This window comes from Montipora foliosa, chromosome 14 (genome assembly GCF_036669935.1).
Source record: "Montipora foliosa isolate CH-2021 chromosome 14, ASM3666993v2, whole genome shotgun sequence".
In the NCBI taxonomy this organism is placed as follows: Eukaryota; Metazoa; Cnidaria; class Anthozoa; order Scleractinia; family Acroporidae; genus Montipora; species Montipora foliosa.
In genome coordinates this window covers 20220905-20236497 of record NC_090882.1, presented here as the reverse complement: position 1 = coordinate 20236497, position 15593 = coordinate 20220905, and the positions used below count along the sequence as shown (strand labels likewise).

General features: G+C 39.2%; 1 protein-coding gene across 2 annotated transcripts in view; it reads left to right on the top strand.

The window, feature by feature from the left end:
- Nucleotides 1–15593, top strand: part of LOC137984241 (1-phosphatidylinositol 3-phosphate 5-kinase-like) — a 56173-nt gene that overhangs the window by 17351 nt on the left and 23229 nt on the right. For both annotated transcript variants that reach the window (XM_068831359.1, XM_068831358.1), the window contains exons 10-23: nucleotides 298–412; nucleotides 1075–1272; nucleotides 1700–1885; nucleotides 2389–2508; nucleotides 3235–4140; nucleotides 5738–5841; nucleotides 6784–6855; nucleotides 8050–8221; nucleotides 8319–8497; nucleotides 9968–10081; nucleotides 10379–10490; nucleotides 11244–11449; nucleotides 13263–13371; nucleotides 14454–15545. In XM_068831359.1, coding sequence (XP_068687460.1) covers nucleotides 298–412; nucleotides 1075–1272; nucleotides 1700–1885; nucleotides 2389–2508; nucleotides 3235–4140; nucleotides 5738–5841; nucleotides 6784–6855; nucleotides 8050–8221; nucleotides 8319–8497; nucleotides 9968–10081; nucleotides 10379–10490; nucleotides 11244–11449; nucleotides 13263–13371; nucleotides 14454–15545 — 3685 coding nt within the window. The remainder of the gene's footprint in view (nucleotides 1–297; nucleotides 413–1074; nucleotides 1273–1699; nucleotides 1886–2388; nucleotides 2509–3234; nucleotides 4141–5737; nucleotides 5842–6783; nucleotides 6856–8049; nucleotides 8222–8318; nucleotides 8498–9967; nucleotides 10082–10378; nucleotides 10491–11243; nucleotides 11450–13262; nucleotides 13372–14453; nucleotides 15546–15593) is intronic.

The window sequence follows — 15593 nt, the reverse complement described above, 5'->3', positions numbered from 1 at the left end:
CTTACAATAGTTGAGCCCCTGGGGCGCAACCCTAAAGGAGACCTTCATGGCATATGATGGCGTTTTGCCCAGAACACCCTAAGTGAGACCAAAATCTGAAATTTACACCCCTGTGTGAGACAACGAGCATCCCTTCCCTTTTTACATGGGAGTCTCCCCCTTCCCCCTCCCCTCCCCCCCCCCCCTGCCCAGCAGTTGAGCACCAAGACTAACAAAATGAAACTGAGACAAAGAAATGGCCCATTGGGTTGCTAATTATGCCATTGACATGAATCTTGTGTGAATTTTCTTTTTCAGGTCTGCACATGCTTATCACCTGAATACTCTGTTGGTGCAACTCCTTAAAGATGCTGGCTTATCACTTGATTGGAAAGACACCATTTTACCACTCGTAAGGAGAGTGAGTGAACAGGTACATGTACTATACTTAGTCTAGTGGGTTGGTAAAAGTGTCTATTTGTGGCTAATATTTGCTTCAAGTGAGGGTTGCGTGTTTTTATACTTTTGAACAGGGCTGCAATCTTGGACAAAACTCGTTAAGAAAATGTACACAAACTGACAAAATCACTTGTTCACTATTGTGAATTCTGCAACAGTTACTTCTTCTCCCCCCTCCCCTATCCAATGTTGCTTTCCAGGAAACTTTTTGTGGCCCCCAGAAAATAACATTGAGATGGAGGTGAGGCGGTTGAAATATGATCAAATTGTTTGCCTACAACTGCAAGTGGTTGGAAAGGGAATTTTCGAAGAGTTTTGTCCACAATTGTAGACTGTAAGCAGTCTCTCTTTTGCTCTAAAATCATATAAACGAATGCACATGCTGAACTTTTAAAATGCCTGAAACTGCAAGTTACAAATACCAACCTATAGCTTCAGCCAACGTACGCATTCGTTTAAATGATTTTAGAGCGAAAGAGAGACTGCTTACAGTCTAGAACAGGGTACTGTACTGTGGACCAGTCTGGTACTTTTTCAGTCTTTATCCAGTCCCATTTATGTCTCTGTGCTGATCCCTAGCTTTTCAAAACAGTAGTCATTATTCTGGGATTTTTTTTTGGTTTATATCCACTCCAGGTAAGTCCTGATGTAAGAAAGGATGACGACATGCACATTTGTGAATATGTGAAGTTCAAGAAAATACCGGGTGGGAACAAAAGGGACTGTGAAATGATCTGTGGCGTGGTATTCACTAAGAATATTGCTAACAAGAAGATGTCCAGTGTACTGAGTCACCCCAAGTTACTTGTTTTAAGCTGTGCTATTGATTATCAGGTATAGTACATTGAAAGTCATTTTTTGTTCTTGATTTTCAAAGCCTTGTTAAAGGGGCTAGGTCACGCTATTTTGGGTATATTCGTTTAATTTTGTTAATTATGAGCTCTAAACATCAAATTTGCAGAACAAGAGTCTTTCATTTGCAAAATCACGGCCACATAACAACTGAGAATGATTTTCCTGTTGTGTAAATGACATTTTGATATAGACTGATATAAATTTGAAAAAAGGTGGGCCGACGTTTTTCAAATTTACCCAATAAGATGGCACTGGAACTGCAATTTCTGTTAGTCTATGTCCCAATCTCCTTATACTGATCAATGTATTCTGTGTCTGGTCTTCTCGAGACAGAGGTGAGAGATGGTTTCATGCAGACTGGGATGCCTAACTTTAATGTTTTAATTGTATTATTATTGATTTTCAGCGGAATGAGAACCGTCTTGCATCTCTTGATCCACTCATCCTCCAGGAATTTGAATTTTTGAAGAACTTTGTTGCCAGGGTAGTTTCTCTACGGCCAAACATTTTGATAGTGGAGAAGACTGTTTCTAGACTTGCACAGGACATGCTTCTGCAACATGGAATCACTCTAGTACTCAATGTTAAGCCAGTGAGTCAATATATTTTTCTTTACAAAAACGTTAATCGAAATAAAAGGTCGAGTTCATTTCAGTTGTTTCTTTCAGTGAATGACGTGTTTCCCTCTACTTTGTTTTTCTGGTCATCATTTTCCAATAAGCTCAACAGCCTTAACAAGAAAACCACATTTTTATTTTTTTGGCCCTTTCTGCAACATTGAAATGCTGGAAAATTGGAACATTCTGTGAAATTTCACGTGGTCCATTTAATACACAAAGTGTTGAATAATTGAGGAAGGAAAACATCATTATTATATCAATGTTAATAAATCACAGAAGTGAGTCTCCAATAGTTCATAGGTGGAAAATCGAAACTAATAACATTTCATTCCTCTTTAGGAGCAATCAGTTTTTTTCCAAACACAATGTCATGTATATCCCCAGGTTATTACTGATTAAAGAGATCTCTTCAGGAAAATTGTTGTTGGCAACCTACACACTGTACTAGAGAGTTAACAAACAAATTCTCTTGCAGAAAGTTGTTGAGCGAATTGCCAGATGCACACGTGCAGATATCCTCTGTTCCATGGAGCAGCTTAGTCGTCCTCAACTGGGGATGTGTCAGTCATTTAAGGTCCAGAGGTTTTCTCTTAAGGTATTACTGCAGTAACTGTGAAAAAACCACTACCTTAGCCTCTTTTTGCAAGTTCAAGATAACTCTCTGTAGTCAAGCATACAATTAATAGTTGTTATTTTAGAACTCCGGGACTACCCTGGAAGGAATGACTCCATTGTTCCTACATCCTGCATATGGAATGTTCAGCTTGAGAACATTCAGATAAGCACTTAGTTTCAGTTTTCAATATATTGATAATTTTGGATATGATTACATATTCCATATTTGGAATGTATGTACTTAATTAATGACCATAACTTAGCTTTGCTATGAACTCATCTTTAACATTGTATTTAATTTTATCAACTATAGGGTGTGCTAATAATAATGATAATGATAATTATGATAATAATAATGATAATAATATAATAATAATAATAATAATAATATTAATAATAATAAAAATAATAAATAATAATAATAATAATAATAATTATTATTATTATATTTTTATTGGTATTAGTGTATTACTATTGTTATTACCATATTTACTATTATTAATTTATGGCTATTAATCTTAATAGTGAAGTCATTCATATGAAAACATTTCATTATTTAATAAAGGGAAGTTAAAAATGAAAAAATTGCCCCTGGACTTGCTTTTCATAAAGATAAAAGGACATTTAACATGGAGTAATGTAATGGACAGGAGGTTTTCTACTAGTAATTTAACTATGATTATTATCAAATCGTTCCTTATGACAGAATGGAGAGTCTAAGACACTGATCTTCATTGATGGCTGCCCAACTGATCTTGGTTGTACTGTGATTCTAAGAGGAGGCAACAATTTTGTGCTTTCTAAAGTCAAGCACATCTTTCAGCACATGGTGTATGTTGCCTACAGTTTAAAACTTGAACTTCATTTTCTTATGGACGAGTTCGCTTTGCCCCCAGATACAAGTCATTTAATTGAGGAAAATAAACTTGCTGTCAGCAAGTTTGAAGAGAAAATGAGAGTAGTTGAATCCAAATTAAACACAAATGAACAGACTGGAGAGACTGAGGTTGCTGAAAGTTTAGGGCAAGATTCTCAAGAAAGAACAGAAGTCTTTCTTTCAGCATTGAAAAGCACAATATTATCAAGTTCACCATTGCTTGACTACCCTATTCCATATTTGCTAACTGAAGCTGGAAGGAATTTTGATTTAAGATCAACACTGCCTGCAGACATTTACTGGTCAGTTCGTATTGATGGAAAGCACAACTCTTACCACCTGACAGAAGAGGATTTAGAGCAGTTTGATGTCTCCAATCCGCATCACCGTCATCTAAGCAAATTTGTGTCCTTTTTGGAACCTCACCCTTTTGTATCAACTTCGTTGACCATGGAATATAAAGACCCACTTTTCCAGGCTTTACTTTCTGATTTCCGAGCCCAGGGAGGCCAAATTCAGCTGACAAGAAATGGCAAGACCCATTTCAGAGGGAAAAGTAAATTCCTGGACGGGATTACATCACCCATGACAAGGAGCAGTCGGTCTACAGAAGACAAAGCTTTTGTTCAGGACACCAAGAATTGCAACAAGGTGTCAGAAGAATGTAAAGAAACAAAGGAGCAAAAGGAGAAGCAGTCTTTAATATCCACTAGCCCAGTTCACGTCACTCGCAAGGTAAGAAGTTCAAGTTGATGGTTTCATCCAAAATGGAATGAAACAGAAATGTTCTACGAAGTATTTAGGAGTGTGGTCATTGTTCAAACAATTATCTCTGGAAAATAATGTTCAAGTATCCATCTGATTTAAGGGTTAAGGGCCCACAGACTGATATTTCGTGCATTGCTAAGGAAGTGAAATGTTACTTCCGGTGACTGACGTGATCATATCAGACCAGAAAATCCAATCACAAGCAAAAATCACCGCCCAAACTGTTGTTTCTACATGTATCAAAAGTTTTTCCTTGCCCTTCCTCGCGCTCGTTCTCGGATCAACTGCGCATGCGTAAACGAACTGACTTCTGGTTTGAGAAAAAGCTAAATTTCCGGTGGTCTTTAAATTGAATTAATTTTCTTTTATATGGCACATTTCACGCCCAAATACAGAATATAGCTTTTTTCAAATCATCTTTTTTGAAAATTTTGTTGGTATTTCAGTATCATTTATCTCTTTAAAAAGAACCTTTTTTCAAAATAAAAAGAAAACCATGCTTGTCTGGATGCAAAAACGAATACAAATTATCAAACCACTGATTAAATACTCAAATTGTGTGGCACATAGACAAATTTAGAGTTTTCTTTTATTGGTCACGTGACTATGGGCGTGGCATGATGATGTCATATTTAGGGTCATTGGTTTACAAAAGCCAAATTATCTCAAATTACTTAACCATTACATCCAGAAAATATGTCCGACTCAATAGGCCCTTAAACTTGAGACGGTCTTTAATGGTACTATGGGCTACCATGTACAAGTTCTCTGGTCATCCCACTTCTGAATGGACATGCAGCCAATCAGATGCATGTTCAATCATGATAAACAGCACTATTAACCCTTTGACGTCCAAACCGGCCGAAACCGGCCAGACTTAGTATTTTACTCTGTCTAACGCCAGACGATTTACTCGTCAATGGGGAACCCCTGGGAGTCAATGGGTTAAAGTGTCCCTTGACATTTAAAAGCTAACCTATTTACAACAACACAGAGGGTCATGGGTTGAGTTGTTTTTATGTTATGGTATCGTAACTATTTATTTTTACGCAAGGAGTAAAGTTGAAGTGACATTTTGGGGGAGATTTCCAAATACAATAATAATAATTATAATAAATACAATAATAAATACAATAATAATAATTACAACAATAATTATAAATACAATAATAATAATAATAATTATTATTATTTTTATTATTGTGTTAGAATCTGAGGTGAAGGATAAGGGGACACTTCGTGATGCTTACATGAACTTGCATCTATATATTCTGCATTTTTAGTCACATGCCGTTCTGAGCTTGCGTACTTGGAAAAAAACTCATCCTCTGCATCTTATGTGTCTCAGTGTAGAAAATTGGTGGTTGAAAACTGTGGTTGAACTTGTCCTCCAATCTCTTAGGGTTGTTAATGCCTGTGTTGGTTCAGGGGAAAAAAAGTGACTTTCATAATAGAGTCCATTACTTTGTCACTATTAATTAAAAGTAGATGGTCATGAAGCATGTTTTTGGTCTTTTGTATGATTGTTTTTTTTTAATGTAGTGGTCATATTATTGTTTTGCAGTCGGTGGACTGTTTGGATCCATATTCTCATCAAAGAATTGCTGTGTTGTTTATCAGTTACTCCAATGAGTCAAACAACTCGCCAAGACCCTGTATCAGTCCATGGTGAGAATAGAGTCCAAAATAATTTATGCTCCTTTTATTGAAAAAAAAAACTTACAAAAGAACTAACCCGGTATATATACATTGGGGGCTGGACAATGTGCGGCACAGCGAGTCATGGAAGCCGTACGAGTCTCACATTTTAAGTCTAAGCACCCATTTCAAATAGCGCTGATAAACAGTATTTAAGGTAATTCCCTTGAAATTGTTCTACTATCAAACTTTTTTGGAAACTTGGCATAATTAACATTCATTACATGAACATTAAAAAAATGCAATAAAAAAATGGGGTAACCTTGCTTGTTTACGCGTCAGAAGGCTCTTAAAATGGGGTACTTTGACTGTCTTGGGGTCACCGTGCTCGTTTGAGAGAAAAGGAGCATTTATTACGCTATCGGGTTTAGTTTGAGCAAAATCTCTTACATTTTGTATGCGCACATGCTCATGTGCGCGCGCTAATGACGCGAAAATCGTGCGCAGTAGGGATGCGCAATGCAATACTAAGGAATTACCTTAAATCTAAGCACCCATTTTAAAACGGTTTAAGCTTTTAATAACTGCATGTGACTTGCATGTTAACTTGGGTAAAAGTTAAGAATCCGATCCCACCAACGCGTCGGTCGACACACCACCAACATACTACCGACACATCAGCCGACACACTACCGACACTTTAACTTGCATGGCTTGCCATGTCGGCTTGCATGACTTGCAGCCATGACTCGCATGGCTTGCTGGCTCGCACATTCTCCTCACTTTATACATTGACAGAAACATCTGAACATACCACTCACTGGTCTTTTCACGAGCCTAAAATATCACAACAGTTGATGCGCAACTCTAGTCTGGTAACTTCCTATCTCTGTTGACCAATTCATATCACCCAGAATTAATATTATTAGTTTTATAGATTCCAATACAAATTGTTGTCTCATTCATTTTTAGGGCAGTGTTCATGGAGTTTTATGGACGAAATGATATTACACTTGGTGGGTTTTTGGAGATATACTGTTTCAGGTACATGTTTTATTGACAGTTAAATATATAGTCAGACCCAGCAAACTTACCCTACCATGTACTGACAGGGGCCACAGAGAGGGAGGGGCTCTACAACCCCACGTTTTTCCTACAGTGTTGTTTTCTGCGAATCCTCTCCTCCCCCTCCCCTCATACTTCCATGGTGCATACCAAAACCTACCCCCCCCCCCCCACTTTCAAACATACTCCGCTTCTCTTGACTTAGACAAGTTCTATTGGCTCTGCATTAGGATCTCTATAGTAATACCCATGGCTCGCTTATTCTGGCCTTGTAGTTCAGTTGATGGAGGAATGGTGATCTATTGTGAAAGATGTGCATTCCTTTTCCACCAGAGGTTTTCCTTTGTCCTTGTGTGGGCCTATTTCCATGACAAGAGCCTCAGATGGATTTTCAAGGATTTCTAGCCCCACAAACAACCCTTTGATAGTAATTTCTGCCCTTATCTGCTTTTGCCATACTATCAGTAAATAATCTACTTGAAGATTACAGTGTACTGTGTTACCATTTTGTCAGTTGTGCACCTCTTTGCATTTAATTTCTTTTAACCCTTTCATCCCTAAACCAGCTTTGTTTAACGAGTAAAATCATCTGTTGTTAGACAGAGTAAAATGTATTGCTCTCCCTTTTAGGAGGTAATGTGTTAATATCGAGATAATTACAGCCTCACTGAGTGTCATGATGTGCAAGCTACTTTTGGCATTCTTTCCGTGAGATGGTTCTTACAATACAATACAATACATACTTAATTGACCGCTCCCCATAGGGGCTTTCAGGGCCAATGAAACACAACGAAACGACAGAACAGAACAACAACAACAGTTAAGAATCCCAAATGGCCGGAGGCAAACCAGTTGGCTATTTACAAGTGCAGCTGGGAAGTTGAACCAAGGACTACCAGGATCAAATTCAACGAGTGGTCAGAGCGGGTCTTGAACCCGGGATCTCCGGATCTCAAGGCAAGCGCCCTAACCACTGGGCCACACTTGCCTTCTTACAGTCTCTTGCTGTACTACTCTTAGCAAATATAATATTGTTGTGATGTTGAAGCTGCACATGATTTACAAAGCAGAAGGCATTCAAATGCCCTTTTTGTCCTTTAATGCAAGCTTATTTTTGAGAGAAAAGGGCCAATTTAATTAAAAAATAAGTATTTTTATTGTTTGAAATTTCAGGCCATCTTACATCTGCCCCAACCCAAACTGTGATGTCCCCATGGTTGATCATGTCAGGTACTTTGCGCATGGCACCGGTTCAGTGTACATTCACATGAGGAATCTTGAGTCTCCTATTCCAGGATTTCAACACACTATCCTTACCTGGAGTTGGTGTAAGGAGTGTAAACAGGTTAGGTTGTTAAGGACTTGTTTGTAGACAAAGCAGTGAAGCTACTCACAAAATAAATTCCAACCCTTGCAGTAGTAACAATATTCTCTGACTCTAGGTAACTCCAATTGTACCTCTTTCCCCTGAGGCGTGGGCATTGTCATTTGCAAAGTACTTAGAGCTGAGGTTCTACGCTGGAAGCTACAAGCGCCGTGCAAGTGTGGAACCTTGTGGACACTCCCTGCACAAGGAACATTATCAGTACTTTGCCTATGCCAATATGGTGGCATCATTCAAGTTAGTCGTTTTGTTACAACACTCTCCTTATTAATTTTACGCTCTGATCTTATAATGCATCTCATTATATGGGCTAAAAGAACGACTTTTTAAATTAACATCCAGTGATTTAAGTATTTACTTGTTCTTACATTAATATTCATAAGTGATGTTTTATCGGTGTTTTGATATAGGCTGTTGGGCTCATGAATTATTAATGAGTTTTTGAAGTGCACTGTTATGAGAGAAAGAGGGAGAACCTCTTTCTGAAATCAGAATAAAGCCCGTACAAAATTTGCTGATTCTATTTCCTTGTGGCAGCAAAAATTCATCAATCCACCAAAATAATGTTGATTATTTACTTCATTTAAGGACGGTGGCTACTAATTCAAAGGTATTTTGCCCCAGTTTATGATTATGCGGGAAATGTAGATCTTAAATATTGTTACTGAAATCGAAAAAGAAAATTGGGGGTAACCACGCATTTTTCAAAGATGATTCAAGAACAATATTTTGTAAAAAGCTTTAAAATACAAAGCCATGTATGGCATTCTTTCTCAAATTGAAGCTTAATTATCTCTGAAAAATGGATGGTTGCCCCCAATTTTCTTTTTGGATATCAATAGTAATTACTAAGATCTACTTTCTCTGCATAATTTCAAACCGCGCAAAACTATCCCTGTATTAATAAGCATCACCGATAGGAAATCCGAGTATTTTGAGATGTGCAGAACGTATGCGCAATAACAATAGTAGGCACCATCCTTTAAGAGATAAAATGTAGCCTGCATGAAAGCAACTGGAGCCAAGATAAACAAAATGGTTCATTGCAAGCATTACATTTAGTTAAGTCTAGACCAGACCAGTTTAGAGACTCTTTAAACTCTGTCTCTTTTATCTCTTTAAGTCTTCTCTTTCACTATTTTAGAGGCCTTTCAGCATCCCTTTCTTTCTCAGACCTGATAATACCTATAGGAAGTCCAAGAGACTATGAATCAATTTGGATTCAGTTACTGACAATCGTCTCCCTTTTATAATATTGTAGTATGAATGTTGTGGTTCAAATTGTTTTCTTGGTTTAAAAATTTTCAAGCCAGTTCAATTTTGATTTTTCTTTGTCTAATGCTCATATCATAACTTAGGGAGTCAGGGTGGTTTAGAGGTTGTCATCTGCACCTCCCACCTCTGTAACTTGGGTTCAACTCTGGCCTCGGGTCGTGTGTGGGCTGACGGAGTTTCAGTCGATCTCAATCTGACTCCGAGGGTTTTTCTCCGGGTACTCTGGTTTTCCTCCCTTCTCAAAATCGACTCCCAGCCTATTCCATCTGGCTGTGGTGCTGTGCTCAAAATTGAAAAAAATTTTAAAAATTTTGAACTACAACATTAACACATACAGTATACAGGGTATTAAAAAACCTAGTTCTAGCTCTTCACTCTGCAGGGCAAAATAAGAAATAATGAAAAAGACAATTTTTCATGAATGCCTTGTAGGTATCGTCCAATCAAATTGTTTGAAATAGCTATCCCTCCACGCACAATTTCAATCAAGGAGAAGACAAGAGATGCATCCTTATGGATTGATGACATCAAAGCAATCGCAACGAGGTAAAAGGACATCTCTGGCAATGTACTACACGTACAAGATATTAGGAACTTTAAGGTCTATGACACGGTCATCGACAAGAACGCCACAAAACAAGAATATCATTGATTAAAAAAGGAAATAAATTGTGCTGCACATACAGGACACAATTTAGCACATAATTATTATTTTTGCAGTATTCTGCACAACACGTTTCAGTTGTTTCGTTGCTTGTTGCCAAGCAACTAAATATGAGCACACTGCACACTTGCATTAGTAGTTGCATTTCTTCAAGAAATTCAACTTTATTTTTTTCACAGAGGAACCAGTGTGTTTGCTTCATTCTGTGACTCTCTTGAATCGTTGAGAGCTTTTTTCTCTACCCAACCTGACCGCCAAGCAAGGATGCAGCAGTTTTTTTTGGCTCTGATGGTAAAACTTTTAACTTTTAATGCTAGCATTTCTTTTGCCTGATAATGAAAGTTGCAGTTGTTTTTTTAGCATTACTTGCACCTTAATTTGGAACTCTTTCCCTAAGACGTTCAACCAGGTTGCTTCCTTGTAGTTTTTGTGGAGGGTGGGATGGCAGAGAGATACAGAAACTTAAGATGACAATGGCAGTGAGAGGCACACAAAAAACAGATTTAAGGAGGAAAATCAATGCTCTTATCACACAGTTGCTAAGCTTGCCGTTCAGGGCCCGGTTGTTCAAAAGCTGATTAACGTTAATCCCATATTAAAAATTAACCAAAGAGATTATTTCTCTACGAGTTCCAAAATGTTGTTTAACGCTGATATTCGGCAAAACTTTACATTAGAAGAAGTCAATCTTGAAAAACAAAAATAAGCAAAAGAAACTTTCAGAAAAAGCATGAAGCAAAAGTTTACACTAATCCTGGATTAAGTTAATCGGCTTTCGAACAACTGGGCCTTGATCTTCAACTTTATTGATGATATTTATAGGTCATTTTTTATTGGGGTATCTATAATCACTGCCATAGGACATTTGTCAATTTTGGAGTTGCGCTTTATTCCACCACTGGACAAGATTAAAGAAACATTTCAATAGACAGTAACTGTTATTTGGCTGCCCCAGACTAGTTAAAGGCACTGTGCCTATAACTGTATCGTCCTTTAAATAAGTACTCTTTCATAGCAGCCTGTTATGTGATAATTATTTTTTAGGATGAACAGACAAACTTCATGGACCAGGTTGATCTTGTGGAAAAGAAGGCATTGAGTCTTCAAGCTCCACAGAATCCACTGGCCACAGAAGACAGGAGTGATCAGTTAGGGCCAGATGATAGGCAAGCCTTGGAGTATGTTATAGCGAACAGCTTGAATAGTCTCAAGAAAACATTGTGTGAAGCTGTTGAGGGTTGGAATCATAGGTGACTAATGCACAACATTTCTTTATTGCAAAATGATCTTTTGAATAAAATGATTTTGTTTCACAGCACCACATGAGACAGTGTGGCCCAGTGGTTAGGGCGCTTGCCTTGAGATCCGGAGATCCCAGGTTCAAGACCCACTCTGACCACTCCTTGAATTTGATCCTGGTAGTCCCTGGTTCAACTTCCCAGCTGAACTTGTACATAGCCTAAATAGCCGCCAACTGGTTTGCCTCGGCAGCCAGTTGGGATTCTCTAAGAGTTGTTGTTGTTCTGTTGTTTTGTTGTGTTTCATTGGCCCTGAAAAGCCCCTATGGGGAGCAGTCAATTAAGTATCTATTGTATGATATTGTATTGTGTTTAAAAATAGAGTAGTGGTACCGGTAGTCAGGAGCTAAGTTAGTAAGATGATGGTTTGACACTGACTAGTTTTTTTGATGTTTTGTGCAAGACGTTTCAGCTGGTGGTTAAGCATTCATCAGTTGCATTTAACTGTAGCACACGTGAGTCAAATAACAGCACGTCGAGCGCACGCTGATGAAAATCCGCATGCAGTTTCTCGAAAACGTAGCGCGAGACTTATGCGCATGCCAGAGACTTGTAGACCTCTGGGATGGCGATGTGGTCATTTCCAGACTGCGGATCCTTCCTGGGGAAGCCTGGTACTCAATAAAGGATCCACAGTCTGGAAATGACCACATCGCCATCCTAGAGGTCTACAAGTCCTCTGGCGTGGGCATAAGTCTTGCGCTACGTTTTCAAGAAACTGCACGCAGATTTTCATCAGCGCGCGTTCTACATGCTGTTATTTGACTCCCGTGTGCTACCGTTATATTGCAACTGATGAAGGCTTAAGCACCAGCCGAAACGTCTTGCACGAAACATAAAAAAAGCTAGTTAGTGTCAAACCATTATCTTACTGTATTGTGTTGTATTGTATGAGACCAAGCTGGATGCCATGTTTATCATCCCAAAACCCCCACAGCATGCTGGGATTTGATTAACAATTTTGGGAAGACCTGTACATTTCTTCATAAAATATAAAGCATTTGACCAGATCAGCTAACTCAATGTTGTTTAGCCCATTTGTGAGTTGCTCCATGCCTCAGTTTCAAAGTGAATCCTAGTGCACAACCATTCAAGTGGCAATGAGTTGCATATTTTGTATGCAAATCAAACTCATTTCCCTTTCAGTAGTTGAGCACCAAGACTCACTTCGAAACCGAGACAAACACCAACTCGGAAATGGCCAGTTCAAACCCTTTAGGAATAAAACGTTTTGTTCCAGGTATCCTGGGCTAAGTGTTACCAGTAATCCAGTGCAGCAGTCAGTTCCCTATTTACAAGTGTCTGAATAGTTATCTGATTTCTGTAATGAAAGAAAACTAATCATTCCCTATGTAATTGTCTAGAAAGAGTGAGTTTTTTTTCACTTAAGGTAAGGTCTACTTTTGAGCATAGGCCCCATTAGGCTGAAGCTTATCCCGGTTTCTGTAGCATGAAGTGACTAGGAGTATTTCTACTCCCCCCTGAATGGGATGCCAGTCCAATACAGGGTTACCCCCCAGCATTAAATTCGCTGGTACACATTTATACACCTGGCTGGAGAAAGGCACTGTGAGAGTAAAGTGTCTTGCCCAAGAACACAACACAATGCCCTTGGCCAAGGCCTGAACTCGGAACCACTTGATCCTGAGTCAGCGCACTAACCATGACGCCACTGTGCTTCCTGATTTTTCACTTTAACATTAGCCATATTGTACTGTCAAAGACATATTCTGTTGCATAACATTGCCATTTCTTTCCGTTTAAGCCTACAAGAATATATCCAGGCAGAAAAGAGGAAAAATGGTAAGACATCCTCCACTAAAGATGGAAAGTTTCTATCCTCTTCAGTGCAAGTCGATGGGAAATCATCAGAGGTATGCAAAGTTTGTGTTACTCTTGTTTCCTATCTTACAGTCAAGGGAAAAAAGCTTGTACCAAAAAAGGAAAGGAAAGGAAAGGAACTTTAAGTGTCTCGTCGATTTAGCGCTGGAGCACTAATTGGGGACACTGTAAAGTGACATTAACAATCAACGCAAATCAAATGTTGATTTTTGAGGAGAGGGGAAACTGGAGTACCCAGAGAAAACCTCTTGGTGCAGAGTAGAGAACCAACAAACTCAACCCACATATGACGCCGAGTCAAGGAATCAAACCCGGGCCAAATTGGTGGGAGGAGAGTGCTCTCACCACTGTGCCATCCCTACACCCCAACACACATTATATAGTGCATACAGCTTGTCCAACACAAAGCACAGGTTACTTTCCATTCACCAAAGTTAAGTCCTATTGGATGGTGTCGGATTGGTGCCCCTCTGGGAATACCCTATGCTGTCTACTTTAGGAAGGTAGGCTGTTATTGTAGCATTTTACTATTTTCCCACATCTGTGATTGTTTGTGGGCTGAATTCCAGATGATGTTAAAGTGCCCATAACCCCAAAATGTTTTTTTCGCTAAAATGAATCTTTGCACCTGTTCAAAACGCATTGCGGCCATTTTTTCCTTTTTCTAACAAATCCTGCCATTTTATAGGCTTCGAAAGTTGCGAAAATCCAAGCATCTTTTGTTCGCGACCGAGTCAGAAGGGGAGTGGGTCTATTCCTGTTTTGACATCACAATCTACTTTGCATGCATTTTTACAAAGAGTTAATGCAATGTAAATCAGTTTGTGATGTCAAAACAGGAATAGACCCACCCCCCTTCCGACTCGGTCACGAACAAAAGATGCTTGGGTTTTCGCAACTTTCGAAGCCTATAAAATGGCAGGATTTGTTAGAAAAAGGAAAAAATGGCCACAATACGTTTCGAACAGGTGCAAAGATTCATTTTAGCAAAAAAAATATTTTGGGGTTATGGGCACTTTAACCTTGTTCTGAAGGTTTTCTCTGTTTACTCCAGTTTTCATCCCTCTTGAACATTGAAGTCAGCTATTTCACGTGCTTTTTTTTCCGTTTCCAGCAACTGCCAAAGTCCTTTGATGTAACTCCAAACCGAGAGTGGGAGCCAAATCTCCTTGACGTCAATCCCAGCCCTTCACTCACTCCCTGGGGATCAAGGTCAACATCACCCTACCCCTCCCTGAACACTGGTGAAAGTGCAGATGAAATGCCAAGTGAGCCAGATAAGGAAGTGTTTCGGGTCAACAGTGGTTTTCAACCGATTTCGAATGTAAGGATTCTCACTCATACCCCAGGTAGCTCACCCTCTGAGGGAATTTTACCTGTGGGTGGGGTGATCAGTGATAAAAGTGAATCTTTAGCAAGAGTGATACTTCAAAATGATGACACAGCAAGGCCAGTCGGAGGGTCACTTAAGACCTTTTATATTGAGCCAAAAAGTGAAACGAAAAGACAACAGGAGCCCTGTGGAGTAAAGACATCTGCTATTAAAGAAACTCCTAAACAAGAGATCGTAGGTAGAAATGAACCGTATGTTGTAAGGAAATTTGGTGCAAAAGAATCTTCGGAGGTAAAGATAGCTGTTGCCCATGACCCTAATTTGGAAAAGGGGAATGATGCAAGAGACCCAACTGGGGTAAATATGGGTGGTGCAAAGGAGACTTCTCAGGTAAAAATGGCAACTGGTGAGGAGTCGTCTACTGTAAAGATGGTCAGTGGAAAGAAGCAATCCTCTGATAAAATGGTAGCTTGTGCAAAGGGAGCTCAAAGCATGTCCAATTCTGATGACAGAGGACTTAGAAGACCGTCCTCTTGGTACGTTGCTGAAGAAGCAGATAAGGATTCTGGAAATGACGAGGAGGATGAAAGGAAACCAAGCGTAATCCAGACACAATGCATTGCAGCAGAAATAAATGCTGAAGAATCTGCAAGACCCAAAAAGACAGCCGACCCCATATGTGCAGTAAAGGCAGAAGCATTTACACTGGGTCATCGAAGAGTTGCTTCTTCTCCTCCCAGCATTGAAGTTACACAGATTGAGAACAGACCAGCTTCAGCTGAGCCGCGAACTTGTGAGCTCACTTACCTTGAGAAGAGTAGGAGCGATTCGGATATAAGAGCCTCGGGCAAACACCTTTTTCATGAGTCAATTGTAAGTAAAAAGATCTTTTTATTTCAATAATGGTTAATCGGAGGAAAG